Source organism: Aspergillus nidulans, chromosome VII (assembly GCF_000011425.1).
Source record: "Aspergillus nidulans FGSC A4 chromosome VII".
NCBI lineage: Eukaryota > Fungi > Ascomycota > Eurotiomycetes > Eurotiales > Aspergillaceae > Aspergillus > Aspergillus nidulans.
This window is the reverse complement of record NC_066263.1, coordinates 3977428-4005018: the sequence shown is the minus strand read 5'-3', so window position 1 is coordinate 4005018 and position 27591 is coordinate 3977428. Positions and strand designations below refer to the sequence as shown.

At 53.2% G+C, this 27591-nt stretch overlaps 12 protein-coding genes across 12 annotated transcripts, besides 2 other annotated features; 7 read left to right on the top strand and 5 right to left on the bottom strand.

Annotated features, from left to right (window-relative positions):
* Nucleotides 1-13597: part of a sequence feature (contig 1.41 1170..64302(1)) that runs on past the window's edge.
* Nucleotides 323-2183, top strand: ANIA_02475 (putative sugar transporter mstB; the record flags this gene model as incomplete). Its single annotated transcript, XM_654987.2, has 2 exons — nt 323-612; nt 673-2183. The coding sequence occupies 2 exons, from the start codon at nt 323-325 to the stop codon at nt 1853-1855; spliced, it is 1473 nt and encodes a 490-aa protein (XP_660079.1). The 3' UTR covers nt 1856-2183.
* ANIA_02474 (Rab family GTPase rabX) lies at nt 2672-3763 on the top strand (the record flags this gene model as incomplete). Its single annotated transcript, XM_654986.2, has 2 exons — nt 2672-2822; nt 2886-3763. Exons 1-2 carry the CDS (start codon nt 2777-2779, stop codon nt 3761-3763), a joined length of 924 nt encoding a protein of 307 aa, XP_660078.1. The 5' UTR covers nt 2672-2776.
* ANIA_02473 (DUF3431 domain-containing protein) lies at nt 4888-6101 on the top strand (the record flags this gene model as incomplete). Its single annotated transcript, XM_654985.2, has 3 exons — nt 4888-5189; nt 5256-5825; nt 5898-6101. 3 exons carry the CDS (start codon nt 4888-4890, stop codon nt 5953-5955), a joined length of 930 nt encoding a protein of 309 aa, XP_660077.1. The 3' UTR covers nt 5956-6101.
* Nucleotides 7098-8308, bottom strand: ANIA_02472 (PP2C family serine/threonine-protein phosphatase; the record flags this gene model as incomplete). Its single annotated transcript, XM_654984.1, has 4 exons — nt 7098-7625; nt 7730-8024; nt 8079-8188; nt 8261-8308. 4 exons carry the CDS (start codon nt 8306-8308, stop codon nt 7098-7100), a joined length of 981 nt encoding a protein of 326 aa, XP_660076.1.
* Nucleotides 8647-9436, top strand: ANIA_02471 (DUF2945 domain-containing protein). The gene is made up of 3 exons (XM_654983.2): nt 8647-8709; nt 8757-8869; nt 8916-9436. Exons 1-3 carry the CDS (start codon nt 8661-8663, stop codon nt 8979-8981), a joined length of 228 nt encoding a protein of 75 aa, XP_660075.1. The 5' UTR covers nt 8647-8660; the 3' UTR covers nt 8982-9436.
* Nucleotides 8948-10839, bottom strand: ANIA_02470 (zinc-dependent alcohol dehydrogenase). Its single transcript, XM_050613064.1, has 4 exons — nt 10539-10839; nt 10379-10474; nt 9489-10294; nt 8948-9432 (listed from the first exon to the last, which is right to left on the bottom strand). The coding sequence occupies exons 1-4, from the start codon at nt 10699-10701 to the stop codon at nt 9151-9153; spliced, it is 1347 nt and encodes a 448-aa protein (XP_050468906.1). The 5' UTR covers nt 10702-10839; the 3' UTR covers nt 8948-9150.
* Nucleotides 11748-12623, top strand: ANIA_02469 (putative short chain dehydrogenase; the record flags this gene model as incomplete). Its single annotated transcript, XM_654981.1, has 2 exons — nt 11748-12033; nt 12103-12623. 2 exons carry the CDS (start codon nt 11748-11750, stop codon nt 12621-12623), a joined length of 807 nt encoding a protein of 268 aa, XP_660073.1.
* Nucleotides 13598-27591: part of a sequence feature (contig 1.40 402..150763(1)) that runs on past the window's edge.
* On the bottom strand, nt 13600-14086 carry ANIA_10311 (cell wall mannoprotein 1 family protein; the record flags this gene model as incomplete). Its single annotated transcript, XM_050613063.1, has 1 exon — nt 13600-14086. A coding segment is annotated over exon 1 (366 nt), but the record flags the coding sequence as incomplete, so codon positions are not given.
* ANIA_10310 (uncharacterized protein) lies at nt 17910-18223 on the bottom strand. Its single transcript, XM_050613062.1, has one exon. It carries the CDS (start codon nt 18191-18193, stop codon nt 17921-17923), a length of 273 nt encoding a protein of 90 aa, XP_050468904.1. The 5' UTR covers nt 18194-18223; the 3' UTR covers nt 17910-17920.
* ANIA_02468 (amino acid permease) lies at nt 18741-20601 on the bottom strand (the record flags this gene model as incomplete). The annotated part of the gene is made up of 6 exons (XM_050613061.1): nt 18741-19519; nt 19570-19664; nt 19717-19896; nt 19951-20235; nt 20285-20396; nt 20451-20601. 6 exons carry the CDS (start codon nt 20599-20601, stop codon nt 18741-18743), a joined length of 1602 nt encoding a protein of 533 aa, XP_050468903.1.
* On the top strand, nt 21321-23645 carry ANIA_02467 (uncharacterized protein; the record flags this gene model as incomplete). Its single annotated transcript, XM_050613060.1, has 1 exon — nt 21321-23645. One exon carries the CDS (start codon nt 21321-21323, stop codon nt 23409-23411), a length of 2091 nt encoding a protein of 696 aa, XP_050468902.1. The 3' UTR covers nt 23412-23645.
* On the top strand, nt 24372-26521 carry ANIA_02466 (sugar porter family MFS transporter). The gene is made up of 5 exons (XM_654978.2): nt 24372-24554; nt 24632-24808; nt 24883-25084; nt 25142-25265; nt 25318-26521. Exons 2-5 carry the CDS (start codon nt 24709-24711, stop codon nt 26500-26502), a joined length of 1611 nt encoding a protein of 536 aa, XP_660070.1. The 5' UTR covers nt 24372-24554; nt 24632-24708; the 3' UTR covers nt 26503-26521.

Here is a 27591-nt window from a genome sequence, read left to right as displayed (position 1 = left end):
GAGTTGTTGTTTTCTCCTCTTTCCTTATCGTCCATCCTGCCACCACCTTAATTGCCTCCCTACTTGCATCTACTCGTCCACTTGGACCCATCTAGTCTATAGGGGAGAGGGCCATACTACCATTCCGGCACGGCACCTATCTTACATCCATAATGCCGCCAAATTTCGCCGGCTTGTCGGGCAGGAAACTGTCCTTGACGGTTTCGACCGTTGCGACCATGGGCTTCTTGCTCTTTGGATATGACCGTAAGTGCCTGGTCTTGAGTCGGCTGGAAAGTCGACTGGAAATGGGTCGCTAGCTAACAATGCTCAAGAGGGCGTCATGTCTGGTATTATCAGTGATGTAGCCTTCAACGATGTATTCACAGCCACCAAGGACGATGCGACGATGCAGGCGCTCGTGACGGCCGTCTACGAACTCGGATGCCTGGCGGGTGCCGTCTACGCTCTCATGTTTGGTGATCGCATGGGCCGACGTTGGATGATCCTGTCTGGCGCTGCTGTTATGATCCTTGGCGTGATCATCCAGGTCACATCCTTCCCAGGCCATATCCCCCTGCTGCAGTTCTTCATCGGTCGTGTCATCACCGGTATTGGCAACGGTATGAATACGTAAGTTGCGATTCCCAGTTATCGAGCCTCTATTGGGCTGGTTCTAACATTTGTCTACAGTTCCACCATCCCTACTTACCAGGCCGAATGTTCCAAGACCAGCAACCGTGGTCTACTCATTTGTATCGAAGGTGGTATCATCGCCATTGGTACTGCGATTGCCTACTGGATTGACTTTGGATCTCACTATGGCCCGCCCGACTTGGTCTGGCGCTTCCCCATTGCGTTCCAGATTATCTTCGGTATTATCATCGTCGTCGGCATGTGGTTCCTCCCAGACTCCCCCCGCCACCTCATCGCCAAAGGCCGCATTGAAGAAGGCGAATATGTCCTCGCTGCTCTCAATGGCTGTGAGGTTCACGATCACGAAACCCAGATTCAGAAACAGCTCACCCTCGACTCTCTCCGTGCCTCTGGCGCGCTGGGTAAGAAGACTAGCTTCCGCGATCTCTTGACTGGCGGACCTAGCCAGCACTTGCGCCGCATGCTTGTTGGCTCCTCGTCCCAGGTCTTCCAGCAGCTCGGCGGCTGCAACGCCGTCATCTACTACCTTCCCGTGCTGCTTAAGTCCAATTTGCACCAGGACAACGACCAGGCTCTCCTGATCGGCGGTATCAATATGATTGTCTATGCTGTCTTCGCTACCTTCTCTTGGTTCTTCATCGAAAGGATTGGTCGCCGTAAGCTCTTCCTCGGCGGCTCTATGGTCCAGACCACAGCCATGATTATCACCTTTGCATGTTTGATCCCTGGTGACGAGCAATCCTCCAAGGGTGCCGTATTCGGACTCTTCCTCTACATGGCTGCCTTCGGCGCTACCTGGCTGCCTCTTCCATGGTTGTACCCGGCCGAGCTGTCTCCCGTGCGTACCAGAGCCAAGGCCAACGCCGTGTCGACCTGTAACAACTGGTTGTTTAACTTCGCCGTCGTCATGTTCACGCCCCCGATGGTCGCGGCGATTGGCTGGGGCACTTATCTATTCTTTGCCGCCTGGAACGCTTTCTTCATCCCCGTTATCTGGTTCTTCTACCCCGAGACGGCGAACCGGAGTCTCGAAGAGATCGATTTGATCTTCGCAAAGGGCTACCACGAGAAGATCAGCTATGTCCGTGCCTCGCACGAACTGCCCAAGCTCTCTGATGACGAGATCGAGGCTGAGGCTGCCAAATACCAATACAGTCCTGAGACCGAGGCCGAGGTTGAGAAGGGCCATGTCGCGCATCCTGGTAGCACCAGTGAATAAGGGTGCAGCTAGTATCTCGGTGATGCGTATACATACATACTTGAATATGCACAAAATCGATATTCTCGAGGGTTTTTGTGGATGTTTGGACGTTGATTGATCTTTTCTTCCTCTTCTCTTTCTTTTGTTCATGAGTATAGTCTCTTGGGTTTGAGCGCTGGATGGATGACTTTGCTGTGTTTTGCTTGTTCCGTATACCCCAGTCGAAACCCTTGGATAGGTGCGATATTTCCTTCCCTTTTTTTTTTTTAAATAGAGTATATATCCAGATTTACATCCGGAGTACTTTCTTAGACAATACGACCTCAATACAATATTTTATTGAACGTAGTCAAAGATCTTTTATTGTTAGTAGATACCTGAGGGTTAACGGCAAATGGCAATACCCACCCTCTCAACCTCAGCTGCTAACAGCAAGCCATGGCCATGATTTTCAACCAATCCATCAGCTCCCTGCAAATTTATCCGCCGGAGTGGTCGAGCGAAGCCTACTGCATCGACTCCATGCACGATCACGATCGACTATGCATCGCGTTGAGATGGTGGCTGGCGCGATGGCGTTTGCAGCAGGGATGATGAGACGGACGTCCTCTGCAAGGGGACCAAGCGAATTTAGTGAAGCCGGGATGCGGACGAACACCTGATCCTGATTCCTGATTGATTACGACTCACGATGCGATCGGCTGATCGCTCTCTTTCTCTTTTTCTGTCAGGTTTCTGCCTCGCTCGTTTTGTCCCTTCAGCCGCCGACCCCGCCTCCCTTTTATCCTCACTCTCCCCTCCTCTCATTCTCTCCACTCTTTAAACGGCTCCTTACTCTAATTTCTCGTCTTTCCTATCTTTTGCATTACTACATCTTCTTTTCTCGCTGCTAGACCATGCAAATCCAGCTCCCCGGCCCCGCTTAACCCGGACCCCACCATGAGCTCCTCCCTCGAGGCGAAGATCGTTGTCCTCGGCGCCCAAGGTAGACCATCCCCCTCCTAATATACTAACCGCAGTGAATTTCCGATCTGACATTACCCTCAAGGCGTCGGCAAAACCTCCCTCGTCCAGCGGTACGTCAAAAATTCGTTCAACGCGTCCGCCACAACTTCCACCGTCGGTGCCTCTTTCGTCACAAAGCGCGTCCTCGACAGTGCGTCAGATACCCTGGTGCGGCTGCAGATCTGGGACACAGCCGGACAGGAGCGGTTCCGGAGCATCTCGCGGCTGTACTACCGGGGCGCGAACGCGTGCCTGCTGTGCTACGACATCACGGACGAGTCCAGCTTTAACGAGATGACTGGGTGGTTGCATGAGCTGAAGCGGAATCTGACGTCGGACGATGAGCCCATCGTGATCCATGTTGTTGGCACAAAGAGCGATATCGTGGCGGACGACCCCGGGCGCAGACGCGTGCCTTTTGAGAGGACGATTGCGTATATCGCTGAGCAGCTCTATCCCAGCCGTGCGTCCACACCGCCGCCGACTGCGGCGCCGTCTGCCGCATCTGGGTTCGCGCGAACGTCGAGCGCGACACTCGGAATGGGCATGGGCGTTGACAGTAAACGGAGCAGCGGGTTCTGGGGACAGGATATCGGCTGGGACTGCTGTCATGAGATCAGTGCCAAGGACGGCGAGGGCGTCGAGGAGGTGTTCCGGGTGATTGCGCGGAAGCTGGTGGAGCAGCGGAATCGACGGAGTATGGAAGCGGGCGGTGTCTTGTCGCCTGGCGGCCCTTTCTCGCCGCTTGACGGGGGACCCTCGTCCGCGGGCCCTGGGGCTGGGGGTGTCGAGGGGGGAGGCAGTTTTCGTCTCGGAATGGGCGATAAGCGGCGGAGCTGGCTCATGTTCCCGCCGAGTAGTGCTGGCGATGACGGGGACGAGGCGGTCGAGGTTGTACAGCGGAGGGGACGGTGCTGTTGATTGCGTTGCTTTGCATCTGTTGCGAATCTGCAGCGAATCTGTTGCGAATCTGTTGAATTCTCTGTTACGATCCTCTGTTTGACTTGACGCCTGCAGCGTTCTACTTGGTTTGGCTTCGTCTGGATGGTCGGCTGGCGTTGAGTATATTATTATGACATTTTGCATACGGGTGCTGGCACCTAACGTGATATGACCGGTGAGATATGTAGCTACGACTTGGATATTGAATGCAGATCTCTGATCTCCGATTCTGTTCATTCTAACAATTCTATGCTGGACAAGCGCCACAACTATACAGAAATTAGAGTGGGAGTATGGTCGGGTCGGGTCGCCTAGCCAAGCCAGGCCCGTCGTATTGAGAAATGAGCAATGAAGATCACGCCGAAAATCTCTTCGGCCGCGCGTCTGTCAATCCAAACCAGGGTCTGGGCAAGGGTTCAGAGAGGGAGGCTTGTCAGGCTATCTCTTCCCACACGTATTCGTGACAGGTGTCTCCAACTTGATATTTCCAGTAGAGAGGCTACCCATGCAGGCAGTCTGTCCAACGTGAGAAGAAGATAGATGAGATGGAGAACGAATTGACAGGGACCCTAGTCGGACCCATTTGAGATTGAACCCTTACAATACTGAAAGATCTAATGATAGCAAGCGTAGTATAGTGAGCGTAGTACTTGGTAATAATCTTCGTATTAAGTGTCGGTTTACTTTGAAACCTGCAGGCATGGTTGCAGGCTGTCACGGTTTCAGCTTAGGGGCTTACTCATCTGGGAGGAGAATGGCGAAATTGCTCGCCCAATTTAAACAGTCACCAGTAATTACGCTTCATCTTGGTCAGTCTTGGAAGATATATTCTTAGACTTCCACTGTACTGCCTCCAGTGCCTTGGTACAGCTGAATCATACCGCTCAGCCAATCCGCGCGTGGCACGGTCTCCAGTCCGACGTCCAGATCCAGCCTGTCTCACTTTCACTTGACGGACCGCTCTGCCTTCGATCTTTTTCTCCTTTTCCCCTCGTTCGCGTCAACACCGTCCTTTCCTGGGCCTTTGTTCTTCAGTCGTTTGTCTGTTTTATCGTCTGTTTTATCCTCCACACTCTTTTAGTTTTAGCGACTGAGGTTATGAAATGAGACTGTCCTACCGCATCGGGGCGGCCGCCCTCCTTGTCACGCTCGTCTTCCTTGTTGGGCGCCTCTTCAACTTCGGTTCCCAGGTACCACGCCCACGGACGCCCTGGGTCTTTAACGTCGGTAGCAGGCCAGATCCTACCGAACTTGCTTCATGGAAATCGCGATGGTCCACAGCAGAGTCGGGGGTCAACCCGCAGAATTACGATTCAACGCCCATCATCGTCCCCAATGACCGAATTATCGTGATGGCCAAACTGGCCGCGGAGGATACAAACTGGGTCAGCGCCGATCTCACAGAGTGCGTTATATTTCTCTTGGATTAGGGGCAAAAGACGGAACCGTGTGCTGATAAAAACAACAACAGTTGGCGGAACTACATCTACGTCGTCGACGACCCGAACGCGCCCCGTCACACGCCCATGAATAAAGGCCGCGAGGCCCTCGCATACCTCCAGTATATTGTTGAGCATTATGACGACCTTCCTTCTACAATGGTATTTATCCACAGCCACCGCGATGGCTGGCCCGGTGCCTGGCACACGGACACCATGGACTACAGCAACGTGGAGTCGGTCCGGTCGTTACAAATCGACTTTGTGCAGCGCAACGGTTACGCCAATCTTCGGTGCCAGGAAACGCCCGGCTGCCCCGACGAGATCAGGCCGTTCCGCGACCCGCCGCGACCGGGAAAGACCGCGGAGAAGTACTACGCGGATGCGTGGAAGGCGCTGTTTGGAAACACCAACGTCCCCGAGGTTGTTGCCGCCCCGTGCTGCTCGCAGTTCGCGGTGTCGCGCGACCAGGTGCTGAAGCGGCCGCTGAGCGATTACCAGCGATACTACAATTGGGTGCTGACGAACGATCTCCCGGATGACATAACCTCGCGAATAATGGAGTATACATGGCATATTATTTTTGGACAAGAGGCTGTCTAGTATGTTTTCCCTTTCCGTTTCTTGTTCCCGCGTCACCGTGCGATGCATAGCTAACGCAGCCAACTTTCCAGCTGCCCCGACGTCTTCCAGTGTTACCAGGACGTCTACGGCGACCCCTCCTTCTGGTGATTCTTGTACATACTTAGACCACCGCTTATCTTTTTCTGACGACGACATACGTGATTATCTTCTTCTGCCGGCCAAAGCCAGGCGCTTGTTGTATATTAATCGGACTTGCATTAGGGTGCTTATTTATATCATAGACTTCAAAGCAGACTCTGTTGATCCTCGCATTCAGTGCGTTGTGCTCCTTCCGCTCATTGGTTTCGCTAGTCCGCTCTTAGGTGCTATTTGGAACAACCTGAGACCCCCCGGCGCGGTCTACCGCCCTGGACAAGTTTCATTGATGCATCGGGAGGCGAAGCAGACGGTCTTTTTTACGTCTACCTGTTGTGATTCGAGTCCACAGATGAGAGAAGCAGCGCGGGCCCGGCCTACACAAAACATTCCTACGAACAAGATTTTGTTTGACGTCCACTCGCTGAGATCACCTAGTGTTCCCTGTTCTGTTGATATTCGGTATCATTATCCCGCACTGCGTTCTTCGACTTACCGTTTTCTGCCGAGCCGTGCCGAAGGTATATGAGACGAAGTAACGTGATAATTTGCCTTGTTTGGTAATGACTTATTCGTTTCTGTTCGGTTGGTCAAGGTACAGACGTTGGCAGTATTCGAGTTCAAAGGCATACTGACCTACAAAACTGGCCAAGTCCTCAATGCTTTAAGCTAGCTATAGGGTCATCCCCTTCAGTCCGCCATAGCCCGTGCTTGTGATTCTCAGCACGCCCAGCCGCCAAAATAGACTACGGTTGATAAATTGTATTTATTAGCCGTTGTACTTGGTTTGGTGAATGACTCGGCCCAGTCTGCGCAATCTGCGGTCTTAGACAGCTTGCGCCATTGTCCATGGAAAACATAGCATTGTCCTAACATCATTGAACGCATTATTCCCTGAGCTCGGTAAGACATATTACGCATTTCTTTCTGCCTACCCGGTCAGTAACTATAAGGTTGCGTCTGTACTGTCCACCATGTCTGCTTCTTGCCCTAGGTATCTTTGGAAATACATGATTTGCTACGCGGTGAATTGATTGAAAGGCTACACCGATTGAAGGGCCAATGTAGTGCATCAAGCCAGCAACATAATGTCTAATAAACCCTGTTTATGCACAAAACTCTATAGCACTAGCTGCCACCATATGATATACTCTTTAGGCCAACCTCGCCTCGGTCCCATTCAAGAAAACCGTCACGCAGGTCGCATTATCAGCATACTCCGTCGAAGCCGCCTGGTCTACCACCTTCCTTGCCACTTCATCCGCCTTACTGCCTGTATTAAACATCTCCGCAATCCCGTTCATGATCTTGCCGTCATCCAGTGCATTCGTGACTCCATCCGTCGTCAAGGCGAGGAGATACTGCTTCTCCTTGTGCAAGTCAATCCGGCGAAAGGACATTTCGACCGTAATGAAGTCGTCTCTCCCTGTTCCCGCTTGGGCTCCGTCCTGTGAAGACACATTTTGCGGATCTGGTGCACAAGCAAACTTCTGGCCCTCCGTCTTTGGCGCCGCTGCGGCCGAGATCAGCGGCGTCTTGTACTGCAGGTCGCCCAGGGCCCGGGACATATTGAGGCTGCCGATGCGTGAGATGTCATGATGCGAGTGTACATGCCCACCTGCCTTTTCGATGCGTGCTTTCTCGTCCGCGCTTTCTGGTTTGTGCGAGGTTGTCAGGCGTTCCTATCGTGTACACATACATATATTCATCTTCAGATTAGCGTCACTTCACCACTTCGACAAGGATTATAGAAGTCCGGGTCTGTGAGGTGTTGTTTCTGACGTACAATGCTCTTCACCTGCCCGTTCTCCGGATCCCGCTCTGCCATGAGAATATGCGAGTCGCCTATGTTCCCGACTACCAAGACGCCATTCTTCATATCAACCAGTGCCAGCGATGCTGTAGACCCAGACGTCGCGAAGAAGTTCTGCCCCTCGCGGAAACCCTGGAGGAGCAGCTCGTCCTCTTTGTCGATGGCAGCTTGCATAGCCCGTTCGTAGTTGCCACTCCTGAACTCGTCGGATTCGAAGAGGAGGAGGGGGATGTGCTCCTTCGCGTGGTTGGAGACGATTCCTGTGCCACTGTAAGGTGCTACTTAGTAAATGCTGCTTCACATCGGATTAGTGTCTACCCACTGCCCGTCAAACACAGCGAAGAATGCAATTGAATCGCCAATCTCGTTCGGGCTTCCCCCAGGTGTCAGAATTATATACTCGTCTTCTTGATCGGGACGGGCTCCCTGGGCCTGTGGACGTGCTCGTCAGAATCAGCATTGGCATTGCCATTGGCATTGACTTCGAATTCAGTGATAACATACGCTCTGCGCGCCGGCCGCATGCAGCTCCACTGTATTCGATCTGTCCATCTATGATATTGTGTGTTATTAACGCGAGTAGTGTCAATAATGATGATGTTGCAGTGAGAGCTGTGGTGGCTCAACCTATTTAGGGTTGAGCAGGGATGACGTGGGCCTGAGGTAGATTCAAGGAACGATCTAGACTGACCGAGTCTGACTACAGTCTATCCATGATTCATTCCCCTCCACCGTATCTATAGCCAGTGGATACTGAGTGATGAATCATCGTGACACAATAGCCAGTCTATAAGAACTCCCTCTCCGTGATCTATGTCCTTCTATGATCTATCTCTTCACACTGCTACCTACACTTCAATAGTCCATATATCTCAGGTCACGTCTACTAGCAAACTATACCACAATGCCTCGCTACTCAAACGGCCAGATGGTGGAGTACAAGCCCGTTGGAGGTACTAGCCGCGGCACCATTACCCAAATACATACTAACCGCTGCAAGGCCGAGACTCCAACACTTCCAAGAGCACTGGCACGATCAAGTCCGTGCTGACTGAGCCTGGCAGACAGGCTGATCGCAACGTCGATGCCAGCGAGGATAGCCCGAGATATGAGGTGCGTTGCCTAGTTCCGGGCTAAGGACTGTGTTAACGACAGGCAGATTGAGAATGCAAACACTGGCAAAATCACCACTGTTTATGAAGACAATATTTTGGGCGAGGCTTAGATAGCGTAGTAGTAACAAATTTGCAGCTAGCTTTACGGTTAACTCAAATAAATGGAAAGGATCAATTGCTGTATCAAGCTTTAGTATCACCGAATGCAAAAGTTTTATTTTGTCTTTGCAATTTACTTCAGATGAAGATCATGTGCCAACTGTAAATGTCGTGATATACTTACTCCAACTTCGTCAATTGCGGTCCCTCCTTCGCCGCAGGCGCCGAATGCCTAGTCTCCAGGTAAACCTTCTGTACGCCCCCGTTCCGCTCGTTGAACAAGGAATACACCTTGTCGATATCCTCCAGCCTGAAGCGGTGACTGACCATACGTAGCGGGTCGATATCACCCTTCTGGATGAGGTTCATCAGATCGCCCCAGTATTTCTGCACAGGGGCCTGGCCATTCCCAATAAGTCGCACGCCGGTCTGCATGAGCGAGCCGATGTTGAAGTGATTTGTCTAGAAGCACGATCAGTACAGATTTCGATTCTAGGAAAACCGTAAGAGACACATACGTAGCCAGCATACACTCCGGTAAGGCCTACTCGTCCAAACGGCCGCACAGCCGTAATCATCTCGTTGACAATCTCCGACGTGTCCGTCTCAGCACCTACCATCTGCTCGAAAAAGTGAATCCAGCCCTTGGCGTACTCTCCACCCACGCATTCCAGGCAGACGTCCAGATTGTGATCGGTGATTTTGCGCAGGTGCGACGAAACCGACTCCCCCTTGGGCAGGTTCGTGAAGTCAATAACCTCGACCTTCGGCAGTTTGCTCTTCACATACTCCAGCCTCCATGCGCCGTCGCCCCCATCAATCAGAATGACCCTTTCTGCGCCATGGTAGAAGGCAAAATCCACCGCCATCTGGCCAATTGGACCAGCGCCCCAAACAGCAACAATGTCCCCCTTGTTGACCCCCGTATCCACGACACAATGCCAGCTCGTGCTGATAACGTCACTGAGAAACAGCGCCTTCTCATCAGGTACATCGTCTGGAATCGGCAACAGGTTGACGTCGCCGTACGGCACACGCAGGTACTCTGCCTGCCCGCCCGCGAAACCGCCGGTGAAATGGCTGTACCCGAAAATGCCGGCCGTGCGTTTACCGTACATGGCATTGGTGATGGTATTCTCGTTGGTGTTCTCGCACTGGCTGTAGAGTTGCGCTTTGCAGCGTTTGCAGGTGCCGCAGGCGATTGGGAAGGAGACAACGACGCGCTGGCCCGGCTTGTACTTTGTAGACTCGGGGCCAACGGATTCAATGACGCCACAACATTCGTGGCCCAGAACGTCGCCTTTCTGGAGTTGAGGGATAACGCCTGCGTGCGCTCTATCAGACAAATAATCTACAAACGAGAACAGAACAAGGCGAAAGGGTAAAAGGACAAAAAGGGCTTAGGTACCGTGGTATAGATGCAGATCACTGCCGCAGACTGTACTCCCCGTCACACGAACAATGACATCTCCTGCGTCAACAACTCGGGGTTTCGGCATTTCGACTGTCCACTTGTTAATACATCGCACAGAAACCATGCGCCTAGGCTGTCTGGGAGTGCGCCATACCAATTCCAACGCTATTCTTCCCCTGCCACACCGTCGCGCGGATCTTCTCGCCCGTCTCGACGCCATGCTCATTGTTGTAGTTGCTGATATCTGTGGTGACGGTGGCAGTGCCACTATGGCCGACAGCCTTTTCGACGAGATTGGCGGCCTGAGTCGCGGCCATTTTTCTATATGATGTTGGTCGAAGAGTAAGGACCTTGGAACTTAGGGCTGGTGGAGACGGCCGGTATGAATCGTGATTCAATAGAATTGGTGCTTCGCGGATTGACTCTCGCTTTCAATATTAACTGAAGGAATATGAGAATAGAAAGAGTTCTTCTCTGTTCTGGCTCGAGAGCTGCTGTATACTAGATGACATGACAGCCATGAAGAAGGGATGCATCACCATGACATCACATGATCAAGCTGGGTCTTGTCGCATTTCAGTCGCCTAGACTCAGCCGTCAATATGACGCCAGTCAATCGAGTCACACGGTTAGATAAGCTTAATCAGCTCCGGGTTTGACGAGCGCAAATCAGATATCAGGCTTGGGTTAGGGCAGTGCTATCGCACCCCATACCCCCATAGCACATATGTGGAGACGGTATGAATGATTGTATAAAAGTTCTATCTATATATAATCAATTTACCACTCAAGCACTCAGGCAGCCTCGTCAATGCCAGTAATCAAAAATTGACTTAAGATGCTACAAGCAAATATACCTTCTCCATTTGAGTCGATCAGGGCGTTGTACGCGTTTGTCTTGTGGTCGGAGCCTAGGAGATACCTACATAGTTATAAGCAACTGTATAGAGAGTTAATGGCTTGCTCATACCCGTCCATCTTCCATCTAATTTGCCTTGTATAGCTTCTAGATTATCCGCGCTTAGTTGTTGATTGTCTTTGTAGGTCGTCAAGTTAGAATCTGTAGCACGGTGCCTATATGTTGAGGAGTTAGGGCTATCTAGACACCCCGGTCCAATCCCTGTCGAAGACCCATACCTGCCCCCATCCCCAACACATCAAGACAAGGACAGATGTAGACTACTGAGCACTCGGAGCGGATGAGAAGGCATTCGTCCGGCGTAATTAAACGTCGATGTCGGACGGAGCTACTCGGACTTAAACTGTGGAAATAAGGGTGACTGCGGATTTAAGCCTCACATTTATACTCCTGCCAGGCAATAACAGAAAGAAATCCCATCACTCCCAAACCATCAATTTCAAAATGGATAACGCAAAGATCGTGCTCATCACAGGCGCCAACACCGGCATTGGCTACCAGGTCGTGCGAGCCCTCTACAGCGCCGACAAGCCCTACAGCGTCATCGTCGCTGCGCGATCGCTCTCCAAGGCGCAGGATGCCATCCGTGCCATCCAGGCCGAGTTTCCTGCCTCGTCCAATAAGCTCACGCCGCTAGTTATCGATGTCGAGTCGGACGAGTCAATTGAGAAGGCGTACGAGGAGGTGCAGGCTGCATTCGAGAAACTGGATGCGCTTGTTAACAATGCAGGTAGGCTACTGCCGGCTGACCCCTATACGTTTATCTGTCCAAAAGTCGTGTCAGACTGAGGGTGTTTAGGCGCTCAGTTTGATCCCCTCATCGCCAGCAAGAAACTCACCCCCCGTGAAGCCTGGAACAAGTCATGGGACGTCAACGTCACCGGCGCCCAGGTCCTGACGCTAACATTCGTCCCGCTCTTGCTTAAGAGCGCCGATCCGCGCCTCCTCTTTGTCACATCCGGCACCTCCATACTCAGCCGCAACGAGGGCATCGCTCTCCCCGTCGACCGCTCCCCCGAGGCCGGGTGGCCCAAGAGCAAGACGGCGATCGACGTGGCCTCCTACCGCAGCGCGAAGACAGGTCTGAACATGATGATGCGCGAGTGGGAGCGGACGCTGAAGAATGACGGGGTGAAGGTATTTGCGATTAGTCCCGGGTTTTTGGCGACTGGGTTGGGCGGGCTCGGCGCTGAAGCGCTGAGGAAGTTTGGGGCGGGCGAGCCCGATGCTGCGGGACCGTTGTTTCGCGACGTGATTGAGGGGAGGAGGGATGCAGATGCCGGCAGGATTGTCAAGAAGGATGGGGTGCAGGAGTGGTGATGGCAACGGTTGGGCGAGGTGGCTTTGTCGAGGCCATATGAATTCGCAGATTACCATCTCCTCTGTCTCGGCTGTTCTGAGTAGATGATATAATGGCTAGTATTATCAGGCTGAGTTGTTCTAATTCGAGCCCTAAAGCTTCTAAAGGTACAGAAAAGACGCATTCAGGTGACACTATAACTCTCCTTTGAAGCAACCGTCTATAATCAGTCTGCCAACATTTCCTCTGCAGCCTGATCTATGACCGTCCAGGGCTTGTTGGGCTTATCCATTGGATACGGACATGAGCTCGGTTGGCAAGAAAAGGAGGGCACCGTTCTAATAGGGCTTGTCGGAAATAGATATGCAGGTGTCTCTCAGAATTTCTCCGTCCCATCTTGTAAAATGCGTCTTTCAATAAATATGCCTCATTAAACTAAGCTCACCATACACACATCAGCAGTGGGAGCTGCTTGCCAAATGCCAATGAAGCAGTGTTTAACATCCTGATTCTACCTTTCTCAGCCCATTCAGCGTTAAGCCTATCTTCGTTTAGTAGAAACACAGGACAAACTGGAGCTCAAATTCGTTTGAGCTAAGAGAGCTACCTTTACTGAAGGCGAGATTCCTCTGCTGGACAAGGCAACAGAAAAAACATATATCTATCTCTTCTCCTGTTCACAAAGCATGGTGAGCTACAATGCATATATGATTTAGGCCTTTGTAAGAGTGACAGAATGACGCAGTAGATCACGACTTATAAAGAGACTCAAAAAAGATGCTCTGGATAACTCTTCAAGGCGCTACCCGTCTAGTAAGGGCCTGCGCATCTGTAGGTAGGCAGGTTATAAGATCGAGCCTTATAGCCCCCATCAGACCATCATCATCGTCGAAACATCGCTACTCAAGCCATAACATATCCTCATCACCAATCCATCTTTCAACCCAAACCTGGCAATATAGCCAAGCCAAAATGCCTGAGCTCTCACTCCCTAGCCTTGACATCGCCGCCAGCACCAGCCTCAACGAACTGGTCCTTCTTGGAGATGAGCTGGTCGATGACGCCCTCGACGTCATCGGTCAGGTCCTGGATGGGGCTGGTGAGAGCCAGGGCGTCCGAGTTGGAGAGATCGGGGCCGGCGTTGACCTCCTCGACGGCAGATCGGATGGTGCTGACGAGGTTGTCCGAGGCGGACTGGACATCAGAGGGGTCGCCGCCGCTGTAGGAGCTGACGGCAGAGCCGAGGGCATCGACCTTGGAGGAGATGGTGTCGATGATATCAGCGGGAGAGGACTGGCGCTTGGCCGGGGTGGCCAGGGCGGTGGTGGCCAGAGCCAGGGTGAACAAGCCGGTGAACTTCATGGTGCCGGTGGTTGGTGGGTGGATTGGCTGGAAGAATTAAGGATTATATATAGAGGGGAAGCTGGTAACGAGTGCCCGGGACTGAAGCTGTGTAACGAGAGACAGTTCGCGTTTGACTGGGAGGGAAGACCAGCAGCAGGGCCGGTGGTGGACGGGCTATATATACCCAAGAGCTGGCACCTCGCAGACGGCAACTCACATGCGCGCCGGGGACCGAGGCGAGACGAATCAGGAGGCTGTTATTCTTAGCAAGATTGGATCAAGAATTGGCGTTATGGCAACAGTGGCCGTGATCCAATTGCCAGGTTCGCAGCAGGGAACGACTGGAGATCGCCATTGAGGTATATGCTTGACCGGAGATTAACCAACGATTCGACCGTTTCAGCGCCACCGCGGTCGACAACAGGGTCAGAAACGGGGCCGACGCAATCGACCAACCTCGGGCTGCGTCTGGGGACCAAAGAAATCAAGAAAACGAAGGAAACGAAAGAAAAACACAAGAAAAACACTAAGGCGGCAGCTCGTACGCAATAGATGACCGGGGGGCATTAGCGTCTGCGATGACGGGCGAGCTTCCAGCTCCCCCTATACTGCTAACGCGGGTGGCGATGGGCAAGAGAAAACGGAGGGCCACCTGATTGGCCTGATTGGCGGACTGGCCAGGGACGAGCACGCACAGAGATGAAAGAAGGAGTCCAAAATACGACAATGCAGTACTTTCCTGTAGGCGATATTGGCCTGGGCTTCCTTCCCTCTTCGCGAATGCAACACTAGCAGTCCCCGGCCCGCCCCCGGATTCCCATTTGCTCTGAGCTCATGAAATTGCGGACCCACTGCTGCGCTCTTGACCAGTGGTGTGGCTGCATCTGAGACATGCTGGCCGCCATTGGTTCTCACCCCGCAGTTGGCATGCACAAAGCGTCTCTGGGCGGCCTCCAGGGCCTCCAATGTTGGGGTTTGTACAACGAGGGCGCCCGGGGTCGGCGGCGACCAGGCTTGGCCGATTTGGGCAGTGACGCCGAAACGCAATCTCTCTTACGGAAACATTCATCCGTGGCCGTCGAGGGTCAGAAGAGAGACGTCTTTGCGTGCCGCCAGACTCGCGACGGGCGGCCAGACCCGAGACTCAAGATCGAGACTCGAGATCGAATTTCGACCGTCTAGCACAACCGAGTATCGACCTAGCAGGGCTGGGCCGATCGTACCTGACAGGAAAGTGATTGTCGGATTCAACGGCGGATTGGCGGTGGTGCGATGAGCAAGAAGAAAGAGGAAAATGCCAAGACTGGCCGCCAGGCCAATTCCGCCATTTTTGCCAATCTTGCTCATTCTGCCAAAATTTGGTGGCGACTTTCTATTGTTTCGCTCAATAGACTCGTGGACCCGGTACGCTACGTACACTACGGTACACTACAATACGCTACCAGTACACTATGAGCACACACGGATACACTACGGATACACTACAAGACACTCCTGAGCGCACTGCAGTGCAGCCCTGCCGGTCCCCTGAGTCGGGCCCGTCAGCTTACTCTGTAGACAATCAAGCACTCCCCACGTTTTGTCAGGCCCAGTCGGTTGGAGATTAGATAGAGGCTCGTTACGCACTTGCAGCGTCGTGGTCAAAGCAGTGCTCCACGGCCAACGACGTACCGGCTAGCGGTTGTCTATCGCAGTAAAAACACCGGAATCATTGGAAACACTGAAAACACTGAAAACACTAGAAACACTAGAAACACCAGAAATGCTGGAACGCTGTGAAAGCGCTGCGAAGACGCTGTGAAAACGCTGTGAAACAATTGGCATACTCAGCGTGTAAGAGGATCAGCATATGATGATACGAGACTCAATATCGTCTCACCATCACCATCACAATCATTGTCATCATCATTATCATCGTTCACATGGACAGCGCAACTGAATCTATTCCCTGTGCTGAGCGAGCTAGCTGTCAAAGCTCACTTATGGCATCATCTCGAAACTTCGAGACCCTTGCGCCTTACGCGGCCCCATGCAGTCATGCCCTGGTTATGTCTTACTCCCGCTCTTCAAAGCCAGGCCTATTTGGGAATACGTCGCGAAATTGGAGGGCATTATTCAAGGCCGCATCCACAGATCCATCACATGGCCTGGTTACGGATCTAAGGCGCTCCGGGGACTCGACCGATGCTAACCCAGCTCTGGAGCTCAGATCCTCTGCCCGTCCACCAGCCGGCCCTCGTTCTCTGAGAAAGCGTCCAGCGTCTTGGATCCTGGTCTACCCCTGCGCAAGTCCTCGCCAGTCTGCCTAGCAGGACCTAGGTCGGCATTGATGGCCGCTCGACCGTGAATCTAGACTCGGGGCTTAGAGCCTAGATAGCCGGAGACGGAATTGCGCCGCGCCGGAATCAAAATTATGCGCATTATGTGCATATCCGTATAGAGGAGATCTCGAACAAACTGGCCAAGGACAAAGGCGATGTGTCCACGCAGTCAACTCCCAGCCACGGAGTGAATGTCGCACAAAGGACGTACCTAGGGTCCTAGGCCCGAGGTATGTCATCGTCCTCGAGTCTTGAACCTGCACGGTTCCTCCAGGGCCCAGGTGGCGTCGCTCTCGCGTTTACTAGCGGCAGCCATCGTGCCACACTACTAGTCTAGTAACCACTAGTAGTGTAGTAGTGTAGTGTAGTGCAGTGTGAAGTGCGTGGTGTGTAGTGTAGTGAGTAGTATAGTGCGCAGTGCGCAGTGCGTAGTTGTGGTGTGCAGTAGTGTAGTATTGTAATAGACTACGAGTCCTACTGTACTTTAGGTATGTCCAAGCTCACTGTGTGTCCGCTGACTCACGACTGCCAGCCAGCCTCCTCAAAATAGCCTCATTCCATTTAAATTATTGTGTTCCCAACCCCATGCGTCACACAATGCACCGTTCCGCCCCAGCCTCAGCCCATGACCGTTTTGTTTTCAGCTGCCTGCTGCCAACCGTCACTCTAGAGCAATTGAAAACCAAGCGATGGCCACGGTGTCGCCATCGGGCTGTTCCTGACGCTACACAGCGCATAGCCGGCTGACTGCTTCCTCGTGGACTGCACAGTATGCCTCTCTCCCCTTCGCGAACTCCTACCATCCACCCGGTAGACATCCAGCCCAGCATCCAGCCCAGCATCCAGCTCACATAGCTCACATAGCTCACATTCAGCTCAGCTGAGACCAAAACAGCACAGCTGAGCTGACCGTCTGGTATGCGCCGTCATTGACAGTCCAGTGTCGGCGGGCGATCCTATTTGCACCTTCCCTATGGAGTGCTGTTCCTTCCCTATTGGGTACTTCTTAGGTCTGCCTTGACAGAACTTCACGACGTAACGTGCCATTACAACGTGCCATTACCGTTCTATGCGCTTTTCGAAACTCCCAATACACACCTGAATCCTTCTCAACATACCTAAATAGACTCGATACATATCCTGCGCGCGGCTCGAACAAGACTCGGGACATCGTCTCACCTTCTTCCCAGCTCTGGTCAGGTTGGGTTCTGTTCGATCACCTGGTACCAGGCGTAGGGAGAGTGAAGGGAGCGAAGAGAGTGAAGAGAAAGTTTAATGGTACGTCGAATTGGTGGATTGTACACTGGGTGCAGCCGGGAGGACGTCCTGGAGTCAAGTCTATTGCCACCGAGCGACTCATAGTACGCCAAGTAGTGCTTGTTTTCACGCAGTAAGTGCACCAGTCTTCATGGTCCCGCCCTGGTTATCATCAGCCCAGGGTCATGGCATTGGTCGCCGACTGGCATAAGCCAAAAACGCTGTTAGAGCATAACTTCACGATCAGATTCGTGGCGATGGAGCAGCGTGTCTTGGATACTTACGGATATATGGGAAGTTATCAGTAGGACGCTTGTGATCCAATACCAGTTGGTCCTGATGTTCAGTGGGAGAGTGAGTGCAGTGCTGGCAGTGGGCTGATATACGCGAGCAGGTTATCTTACTGTTGCTTGGTTCAGAGGCAGATGGTCTCCCACATGACGCGAGATACCCATTACTGGAGCGACTGCATACATTGGAAGACTGCTGGGTGTTGGGCAGAACACTGGACATGAGACTTGAGGTTGGGATAAGGTCAGCACCAATGGAGTGAGAGTAATGAACCGGCACAGCGGTCTAGAAAACAGCAATGGTGCCAGAAGTGGCAAGCCCGTAATCGCTGAGGATTGAGCACAGCACTGCGCACAAATACGGATTCGCATATACATCGTAGCCAACCTGAGAATAGGTTCCTGCACGCTAATTCTCACATGATACAAAGTAAACCGCTGATGGAAGGCTCGTTGCTGCAAGTAGACGACCGAGAAGCTGAGATGATCTAAGTGTATGTATTCCTGAAGCTGACAGCTACAATACTATTACGTTCTGGGCTCATTGAATGCCGATGTACCATGCTATGCTTTCTTAATAATAGGCCAGGATGCCAGATTCATCCAGACAGGAGCGCCATACAATCAGCTTGATAGTGTTCCCAGGGAGAGGCGATATGCTGTACTGTTGGCGGAGCCAAGCCCTGCCCGTTTAGGGTATTCCGTTCTATCTTGCATATATATATCCCTCCGGCCGAAAACGGTCGACGGCTGCTAGATCTTTGATGAAAGGGACGGCTGAGAATTCTGGCCATCTGGGATAAGAAACTCGTTTGACCGAGCATGTATGGTAAATGTAGGTACTCGCAATGGACATCACTACCACTAAACAAGTTGGCTCTATAACCATTCCCATGATTTAACCATCAAGTCGTGACAAGGAGTATCACCCAACAACCCCCCTCCAGACCTTCTCCCTCCACCCCTTCCCTTTCCACCTGCTGCTCTCTTCCACCTCAGGCGCCCTCTCCCTCCTGCCCGTCCAGATATCCATATCTTCGAGTCTGACAATCTTCGTTTTATGCCAAACTTTCCAACCAACAACAAACAGCACAAACACCGGCAAGAGGATATAGTTTATCACAAAGTCGTCCGAACTGAACGGGTTCAGGAACGCCGTGTACCCCTGGAAAAAAATCATAAAGATATTGAGAACCAGAGCAAAATAAGTCCCGTAGGGATACAGCGCCGCCCGGAAGGGGAGCGTTGACGGCGATTGACCCTGCGCTGTTAGGGCAGCCCGAAAGCGAATATGCGCTATGCAGATGGACGTCCAGACGAGGAAGGTGGCTACTCCCGATAGCGTGATCAGCGCATTATAAACCTTCCCCGCGCTTTCGCCGAGCGTCAGAAAGACGATGCAGGTGAAGATATTTGAGAAGATGATCGCAACCCAGGGCACGCCGGCTGCGTTTGTGCGGCCCAGGATCTTGGGTGCTTTGCCATTCCGCGCCATGAATAGGATTGTGCGTGACGCGACGTACAGCGAGCCGATCCCGGCCGAGATGACACTCACTACGATGAGGGCGTTGATGAGATGTGCGGCGGGGAGGATTCCGGCGGAGGAGAGGGCGATCGTCAGGGGAGAGTTTGCGCCGTAGGAGGAGGAGTTGAGAAGTTGGGGTTCGGTGTAGGGCATCAAGATGCCGATGAAGAACATTGTTCCTGTAGCCTTAATTAGTCTCGTATGAATATCAGAGATGGGGAGAACCTACCGATGTAGAAGACGAGTATGCGCCAGAAGACCTGGCGGATTGCGATGGGGACGGCCTTTTGGGGATTGCTGGATTCTCCGGCCGTGATGCCGACCCTGATAGCTAACATCAGTATCTCCAAAGAAAGTCTCGAAGGTGGCGACGTACATTTCAGTCCCCGCATACAATGTCCCCGCAACGACAAACGTTCTGGCAACGCCGTTGATCGAGTCCGCAAACGCTCCGGGATTATGCCAGTACTTGAACCCGATGACGTCGCCACCAATGCCGCCAGTGCTGATGCAGATGGCCAAGATGAAGAAAACAATGAGCGCGAGGACTTTGATTCTGCGCGGATCAGCCAGTGCCCTTTTGACGAGACGCACACAGGGAGAGACGTACAATGACAGCCAAAACTCCATTTCGCCATACGCGCGCACCCCAAAATTCGCCAGCCCTAAAAACAGAATCCAGAAGATGAGGATCCAGGCCCATTGCGGGACCGCATCGGTCCAGTACATTATGACCAGCGAGACGGCGTTGTACTCGTTCGCGAGGACCGTCACCCAGAGATACCAGTACGCCCACCCGAGCCCGAACGCGAGCGAGTCATCCACGAAGCGCTGCGCGTACTCTGTAAAGGAGCCGGTGACTGGGATCGCGGTCGCCATTTCACCGAGTGCTTGCCTATGGCATTTAGCGACTCCCCTTTCTTCTTGCTCATCAAGTGCCCTACATGACGAAATAAACGATAATCCCAACGAGCGAGAAGCTGATGAGCACGCCCGCTGGACCGCCTTCGCTGAAGGCTTTCCCTGATCCAACCAATAAACCGGGCCCGATGATTCCTTTATTCTCTTTAGTCTTTTTTCTGACTGAATGTTATCAGTGACTGAGCATACCTCCAATAGCAATCATCTGCAGATGCCGAGAGTGTAGCTTGCGCTTCAGCGGTGCGGTTAACGGGTCGTGGTCGTAGTCATGGTTGGAGCCGGGCGACGCCTCGTCGACTTCATTCTGTATCTGAGAAGTCTGGTCTTTCCAGAGCGCCATTGTAAGATGACTAGGATGCTATTGCTGGCATTGAGGCTGTAGAGGTGGCAGGGTCTTTTTTCAACGGGTACTGTACTGATTGCACTGATTTGCCCGCGATGTCGTGATAGCTTCAAGTGGGGGTGGCATTTTTACTGGCCTATTATGTTGTGAACTCGATAGAACTAGCGCTTTAGATCATAATGGACGGCGGTTTTCTTTAAAAAGCTGATGTGTCACTGGAAGGTGATCTGGGCTGGATGCAGTCAAGGAGTAGTAGTGAGTATGCTTTAAGCATCTCCGGAAATGGGCGCCTGTCGATGCCTGACAGACGGACTTTTGACACCTTAAAACCCAGGCACAAATCACGAGGCAACCGATTTCGATTCGTTTCAGGGCCAGGCTCGGTCGTTGTCTCAGCCTTGTTTCTTGCATTCCTACAGAGGCTGCCAATCTTTTCGAGCTGGGGCCAACACTGCACTGCATCTCTTATATCCCTACCTCGCCCGTTTATCTTTCGTTATCTTTCTTTTTTTTGTTTTCCTTTCCTTACTCTCCTTCTCTCCTCCGTATGGCGTTGAATGCCGTAAAGGCTCTGATAGCGCCCCTCTCCCGCCAAGCGCCCCATTCGGTTTGAGCCTCACCAGGCCACGTCCGATCTTGGTCGCTCTTGAACTGGAAACGATCGATCGATTGCAGTCTCTCCCGACTGGAAATTGATAACAACAATCGAGTGCAGTATGGCTGAAGAAACCCAGGTTCTCTCCATCCAAGACCGCATCCGGGCCCTGAAGCAGGCACAAACCGGTACCTCTGAGGCAGCGGGATCGCCGCTCTCGGGATCGCAGCCGACCGCCTTTGCTCTCCGTCCAGCTCCAACTCCTTCACAGTCAAACGGTGTCAGCAGCCCTCCCCCTCCTTATAGTATCCGACCGCCACCATCGGTAGGAGGAGAGTCTCTGGTGTCCAATGTTTCGCAGCGCGTCTCAACATCGGACGGCATCGCGACTCCGCCGCCCACCTCTAGGCAACAGCAAAAAAAGCCCCCACCGCTGCCCGCCCGCAAAAGCTCGAGCCAACTCGCCCCATCGCTGCCACCTCGGAGACCGTCTGCAGCGTCTATCGACTCGGTAACGTCTGATGCGTCTCGATCGACATCTACGAGCACAGGAAGGTCAACGGGGAGCACTAGAGCTACAACACCAGGGTCGGTCGTGAAGGCGCCGCCATGGGGCGTTGGAGAGCTTCCCCCGTTGCCGCCGAAGCGAACGAGCACGAACACCAGCACGCAGTCCGTTGTATCGCCATCGAGGCCGAAACCTACCACATCGGGGAGCAATGGGCGGTTGCCGCCTCCGCGACCGACGCTTCCGCCTCGTCGGTCTTCCGGCCAGGGTGTGTTGACCGTTTCGACGGAGAGCAGTGTTCAGCCGCGGTCGGTTCCAACACTGCCTCAGAGGCGTGACAAGTCTCCCAGTCCCCCAGCTGATGAGACAAGCGGGCGGACTCAGGGTAGACGGGTCCCTCCACCGCCTCCATCGGGAGCTGCATTGGACAAGATCAGAGGGGCAGGGCTTGGAGGACTGAACAAGAAGACATCGGGCACTACCACAGAGCCTGCCGGTGCACCACCGCCAGTGCCTTTGGGGTCTCGTCCAGACCTCTCTGCGATCCAGGTGACAAAGCCACGCATTGCTGTATCAAACGAGGCGCCGCCTGCGGCCGCAGCGGCGTGCTTGAAATGTCGCGACTTCTCTGCGCCTGACGCACATGCCGCGCGGTATCCGAGACAGTCGCTGCCGACCCACGATCTTGGGTGGCTAGCCAGGGAACTCACCACGCCCTTTATTTCGGCCACTGACAAGGCTCGGGCCATCTTTACATGGCTGCATCATAACATAGACTACGATACAGTGTCGTTCTACAATAATAATGTAAAGCCAGCTACGCCTGACAGCACTCTTGCCTCAGGACTGGCCGTATGCGAGGGGTACGCGAAACTATTTGCTACGCTAGCTACTCATGCGGGCCTAGAAGCCAAGGTGGTCTCTGGTCACGGCAAGGGCTACGGCTACGCCGCCCCGGCGCCCGGCGCACCTCTCCCACCCTACTCTCCCAGTGGACACGCCTGGAACGTAGTCCGCATCGACAACGGGCAGTGGAAACTGATCGACCCGTGCTGGGGTGCCGGACACGTCCAAGGGCCAGACATGCCGTACGTCCGCAGCTTCACGCCCGCAATGTTCACCGATACGAACGACGAGTTCGGGCTCAAGCATTTCCCCAAGGACCGCTCGCAATTCTACCGCGACGACGGCCGGCCCGAGATCACCTGGGAAGAGTACATTCTGGGGAACCCGAACTCACCTCTTGGGGCCGCGCAGCCGATGGTCTTTGGCGACGCAAAGAAACACAGTATCGGCGACCGGTCGTTCCGGCCGGCTGCGGCCCGGATCTCGATTCGGGAGCCGGGACCCATGCGTTTCCAGTTTAACCTGATCTGCGAGCACTGGTCGCTGGAACGACACAGTCGTGCTAAGCCGGGGTTGTTCTTGCTCATGATCCATGGCTTGGACGGTAGGCAAGACGACCGGCTCCCGTTGACACACTGGCGAGGGTCTGGGTCCGGCGGCGGAGGCGATGTATGGTATGTCGACATCTTGGACCCGCGAACGCTGGGCGCGCCGGGGCAGAAAGTGCAGCTGGCGGTATTGACGAAGTTTGGCGACTTGGAAGATGCACGTGGAGTGACGGTGGAGGAGTATCAGCGACAGGTCGGCCGGGTGGGGATGGCGTGGGCGTACATTGCAGAATGGGAGCTCGTGGTGTGAGCGCGACCGTGGAGTCGAGCAAGGGACAGTGGACACTCCACTCTGGGGACGGAGAGTTCCGGCCCTCTCTCCGTATTTCTCCAGACTCCAGTTTTCTGTTGTCTGCTCGTCTGCTCGCCTGCTCGTGTGCTCGTTTCTTGTTTATACCCTGCCTTTTTTTTTTCTGCTTTGGCTTTTACTTTCACTTTCTATAGTTAATAAGCCCTAATGGTAATAATGAGACATGAGACGAACCATTTTCTTCCAATTATTACTCAAATTACGCCTCTGACGCAGGACAAGACTTGAAATCAAGCATTGTGGCTTTGTGCGAGAAGCTCGGCTAAATACAAGCCGGGCTTGCCCTTGAACGGACTGGCTGCGGCATTTCTGCTCTTGGCATCCTCGCCAACCAAAGAATCACCTGAACTCTGCCAACTGCCAGCTGTTGGTTCTGAGTTTGGCTTCCTGACTCTGGATTGGACTGCGTCTCAACCAAAGCGTCGGACAGATTCTCTCTCTGTCATTTTCATCATCGAGTCGATCGACTCTGTCTCCGCAGCAGATGCCAGCGATTACCAACCCACTGTTCTCGTACTCTCTTCGGCCGATGCCCGACGATCGTGCCGCTTGCAGTAGTCGCCCAGCCCGAGATTCAACCGGCTTGTTAGCGAGTCTCGGGTCGAATTTACACGCGTTACTTCCACGGTTCAGCCTCTCAGCTGTCATTTCCCCGACCATTTCCGGCCCAGTTTTCTCGGGAAGAGCCAATGGCGCTCAATGGCTTTGTGGACTCTCCGTGCAGGGTGACATTGGGCCGGTATCCCCCAGTCCCGAGTCCCCACGGAGTCCCGCATTTGTCTCCTGACTGCTATTCGGGCTTGATTGGCGTAGCACAGAATACGGAGGAGCCGAGCAGGTATTCTCCCGAATAGAGACAATGGGGGAAGTGTCAGCGGGTGGAAGGACCGCCGAGAGTAAGGAGCTGCGACTTGCTTACCTGCATGATCCTTACTGCGGGTGGATCATGGTTACCGAATCGGCCACTGGCAGTCTACATCTATGCAAGTGGAAGTGATGGAAGTGATGGAAGTGACTGGAAGTGAATGAAACAAACCTTGAGTGCATTCATGACCCCATCAGAGTTTTGACTCTCCGTCACCAGTCAGTGCAGTCACCAGTCCGGGGCTGCTCTCCGGCCCACTCGAGTCTCTTTATTTAACCGTCCTTCTCCCCTCCAGCTTTGCTTTTCTCCTTTACAGTTTCAGATTCTGTTTCTGTTCCCTTCCCAGACTGGCCGGGCTGTCCATCACGCACCATGGCCATCGGCAACATCTACGTGATCGCGGCCATCGCCGTCATTGGCGGTGGTCTTTTCGGTTTTGATATCTCTTCTATGTCTGCCATCATCAACACAGGTATGTCCAGCAGCTCTAGACATTTTTCTAATCTTGCCAAGACGTAGCTAACGGTCTCCTCTTTTTTCCTCCAGACGCATATCTGTGCTACTTCCAACAAGGCCCCTTAAAAACCAATGACAAGGGGGAGCAAGTGTGCAGTGGTCCTACTGCTGACGTCCAGGGTGGTATCACCGCGGCCATGCCCGGTGGCTCCTGGCTCGGTGCGCTGGTTTCGGGGTTCCTGTCTGATATTTTTGGCCGCAAGACGACGATCCAGATCGGGTCTGTTATTTGGTGAGTGGGCACCTAGGCCAGGGTTGTGCTATTGGCTTGTCTGACTGAACCGAACAGGTGCATTGGCTCCATCATCGTTTGCGCCGCGCAGAACATCCCTATGCTCATTGTCGGCCGCATCATCAACGGATTCAGTGTCGGAATCTGCTCTGCTCAGGTTCCCGTCTACATTTCTGAACTGGTATGTCTCCATTTCGCGCTGGCTGCCCTAAGCCAAAGCTAAACGCGCGCAGGCACCACCCACCAAACGTGGCCGCCTCGTCGGGCTCCAGCAGTGGGCCATCACTTGGGGCATCATGATCATGTTCTACATCTCCTACGGAACCAGCTATATCGACGGTACAGCCGCCTTCCGCATCCCTTGGGGTCTGCAAATGATCCCGGCCGTCCTCCTCTTCTTCGGCATGATGGTCCTTCCTGAATCCCCCCGCTGGCTCGCCCGCAAAGACCGCTGGGAAGAGTGTCTTGCGGTTCTCACCCTCGTCCACGGACATGGCGATCCCAACGCTCCCTTCGTCGTTCGCGAATACGAGGAAATTAAGGCAATGTGCGAATTTGAGCGCAACAATGCCGACGTCAGCTACCTCGAACTTATCAAGCCGAACATGATCAACCGCACACATGTCGGTGTCTTCACGCAGATCTGGTCCCAACTGACCGGAATGAACGTCATGATGTACTACATTACCTATGTCTTCGCTATGGCTGGACTCCAGGGGAACAACCTCCTCGTGTCGAGCTCCATCCAGTACGTTATTAACGTCGTTATGACCATCCCTGCCATTCTTTGGGTCGACCGCTGGGGCCGCCGCCCTACCCTCCTCCTCGGCGCTGCCGGAATGCTCGCATTCCTGTTTGCCAATGGCGGTCTCATGTCTAGCTACGGACACCCCGCTCCCCCCGGCGGCCTCGACGGCATCGAGCAGCAAAGCTGGATCGTGCGCGGTCCCCCCTCCAAAGCCGTCATCGCCTGCACCTACCTCTTCGTCGCGGTGTACGCGATCTCCTGGGGTCCTGTGTCTTGGGTGTACCCGCCCGAGCTGTTCCCGCTCCGCGTCCGCGGCAAAGCCAACGCCCTCTGCACCTCGTCTAACTGGGCCTTCAACTTCGCGCTCGCGTACTTCGTTCCACCGGCGTTCGTAAACATCCAGTGGAAGGTATACATCATTTTCGGTGTCTTCTGCACGGCCATGTTCCTGCATGTCTTCTTCATGTTCCCCGAGACGGCAGGTAAGACCCTCGAAGATGTAGAGGGCATTTTCACGAATCCGGCTGGGATCAAGTACATTGGAACGCCGGCTTGGAAGACGAAGAATGAACGGGGTCGTGCCGCGATGCTGGAGCAGACTGGCTTTGATGTCGATGAGGAGAAGAGAGCGGAGGCTGTTGCCGTGCATGAGGAGTCCCAGCCGAAATGAATTCATTGAGCTATGCCCTTCGTTCTTTTCTGATTTGGAGTCAGAGTGGTGCAAGTGCAATAGAGTGAAGTGAAGCGATATCCTGCTCTGTTTAGGTGTGACTTCACTCTTTTCTTAATTCTTTCTCTGTTCTTCTTATTCCGAATTTCCACTCTGGCTTTTGATCTGTACTGGTACGGATACTGGTATCGGAAGACTTTGGTCTTGCTACTACAAGATCTTAATGTAGTACGGAGTAATGATATGTACGACCTGACTCAATGAAACAAATGATGTAGAGTCATCATCCATTCCTCTTCCTTTTTTGCGCCTGCAACTTGCCTTCGCTAATAGATGTGAGCGGGGACTATGATCCTACCTACTCTCTTTTGTTTGACTTTCCTCTCATCCAAGAACAAGCCCTAAATCCCCGCCAATTTGCCACAATTTTCATAGACGATCCCACGTAGAATTCGAGAGTCCCAATGCATTTCAGCTTCGAAGTGAACCTCGTCATCCACATATCACATGATCGGACATGGCTGCATTGTGCTACCTAGTATCTGAAACTTCACCATTTGGCATCTTTCCTACCGGTCCACTTTCGAGGCAGCTGTAACCAACGAGTCGAACTTGACATCATCAGGGTAACCAAGACATAGCAATAGACTAGTGCCTTAGTGTCATAACCCACGCTGGAAAGGATGACAAGTCAGACAAAGGCCTTCTCGAGTTGACCTACCACATACTTCTGGGTTTGCATAACTTTGTAGGTAGATCGTAGAGATAGACGGTAGGTTGCTGGTCATGTCGGCACTGGGCCTTAAGAGGTGAAGCGGACACCCCAACCCAGCCCGTCCCAGTTGAGGTGTGACTGACTTCCATCAGCAGATTCGAAGAGGAAAGGTGGGTGGTTGCGATGCGGCACATGGATAATTCATTGCTTTCGTATACTTAGGTTCCTGGCGTCCATAGACGCGCAGGAGCCCCAAGATTCAAGTTATGCTGCTGACATCTCCAATCCATCGACTTCCTATCTGCACCTTGGACGTCTGAGTATCTAACGGATGCTTGGTCTGATCCGGCCTAAGAACAGTCTTGTTTGGTCGA

Coding starts and splice junctions, on each gene's coding strand:
- ANIA_02471 (XM_654983.2), top strand. CDS start 8,661: ATGCCTCGCTACTCAAACGGCCAGATGGTGGAGTACAAGCCCGTTGGA. Junction 8,710..8,756: donor GGAGTACAAGCCCGTTGGAG/GTACTAGCCGCG, acceptor AACCGCTGCAAG/GCCGAGACTCCAACACTTCC. Junction 8,870..8,915: donor AGGATAGCCCGAGATATGAG/GTGCGTTGCCTA, acceptor AACGACAGGCAG/ATTGAGAATGCAAACACTGG.
- ANIA_02470 (XM_050613064.1), bottom strand. CDS start 10,701: ATGGCCGCGACTCAGGCCGCCAATCTCGTCGAAAAGGCTGTCGGCCAT. Junction 10,475..10,538: donor GAAGAATAGCGTTGGAATTG/GTATGGCGCACT, acceptor ACAAGTGGACAG/TCGAAATGCCGAAACCCCGA. Junction 10,295..10,378: donor TGATCTGCATCTATACCACG/GTACCTAAGCCC, acceptor GAGCGCACGCAG/GCGTTATCCCTCAACTCCAG.
- ANIA_10310 (XM_050613062.1), bottom strand. CDS start 18,193: ATGTATATGCGAATCCGTATTTGTGCGCAGTGCTGTGCTCAATCCTCA.
- ANIA_02466 (XM_654978.2), top strand. CDS start 24,709: ATGGCCATCGGCAACATCTACGTGATCGCGGCCATCGCCGTCATTGGC. Junction 24,809..24,882: donor GTCTGCCATCATCAACACAG/GTATGTCCAGCA, acceptor TTTTTCCTCCAG/ACGCATATCTGTGCTACTTC. Junction 25,266..25,317: donor CCGTCTACATTTCTGAACTG/GTATGTCTCCAT, acceptor AAACGCGCGCAG/GCACCACCCACCAAACGTGG.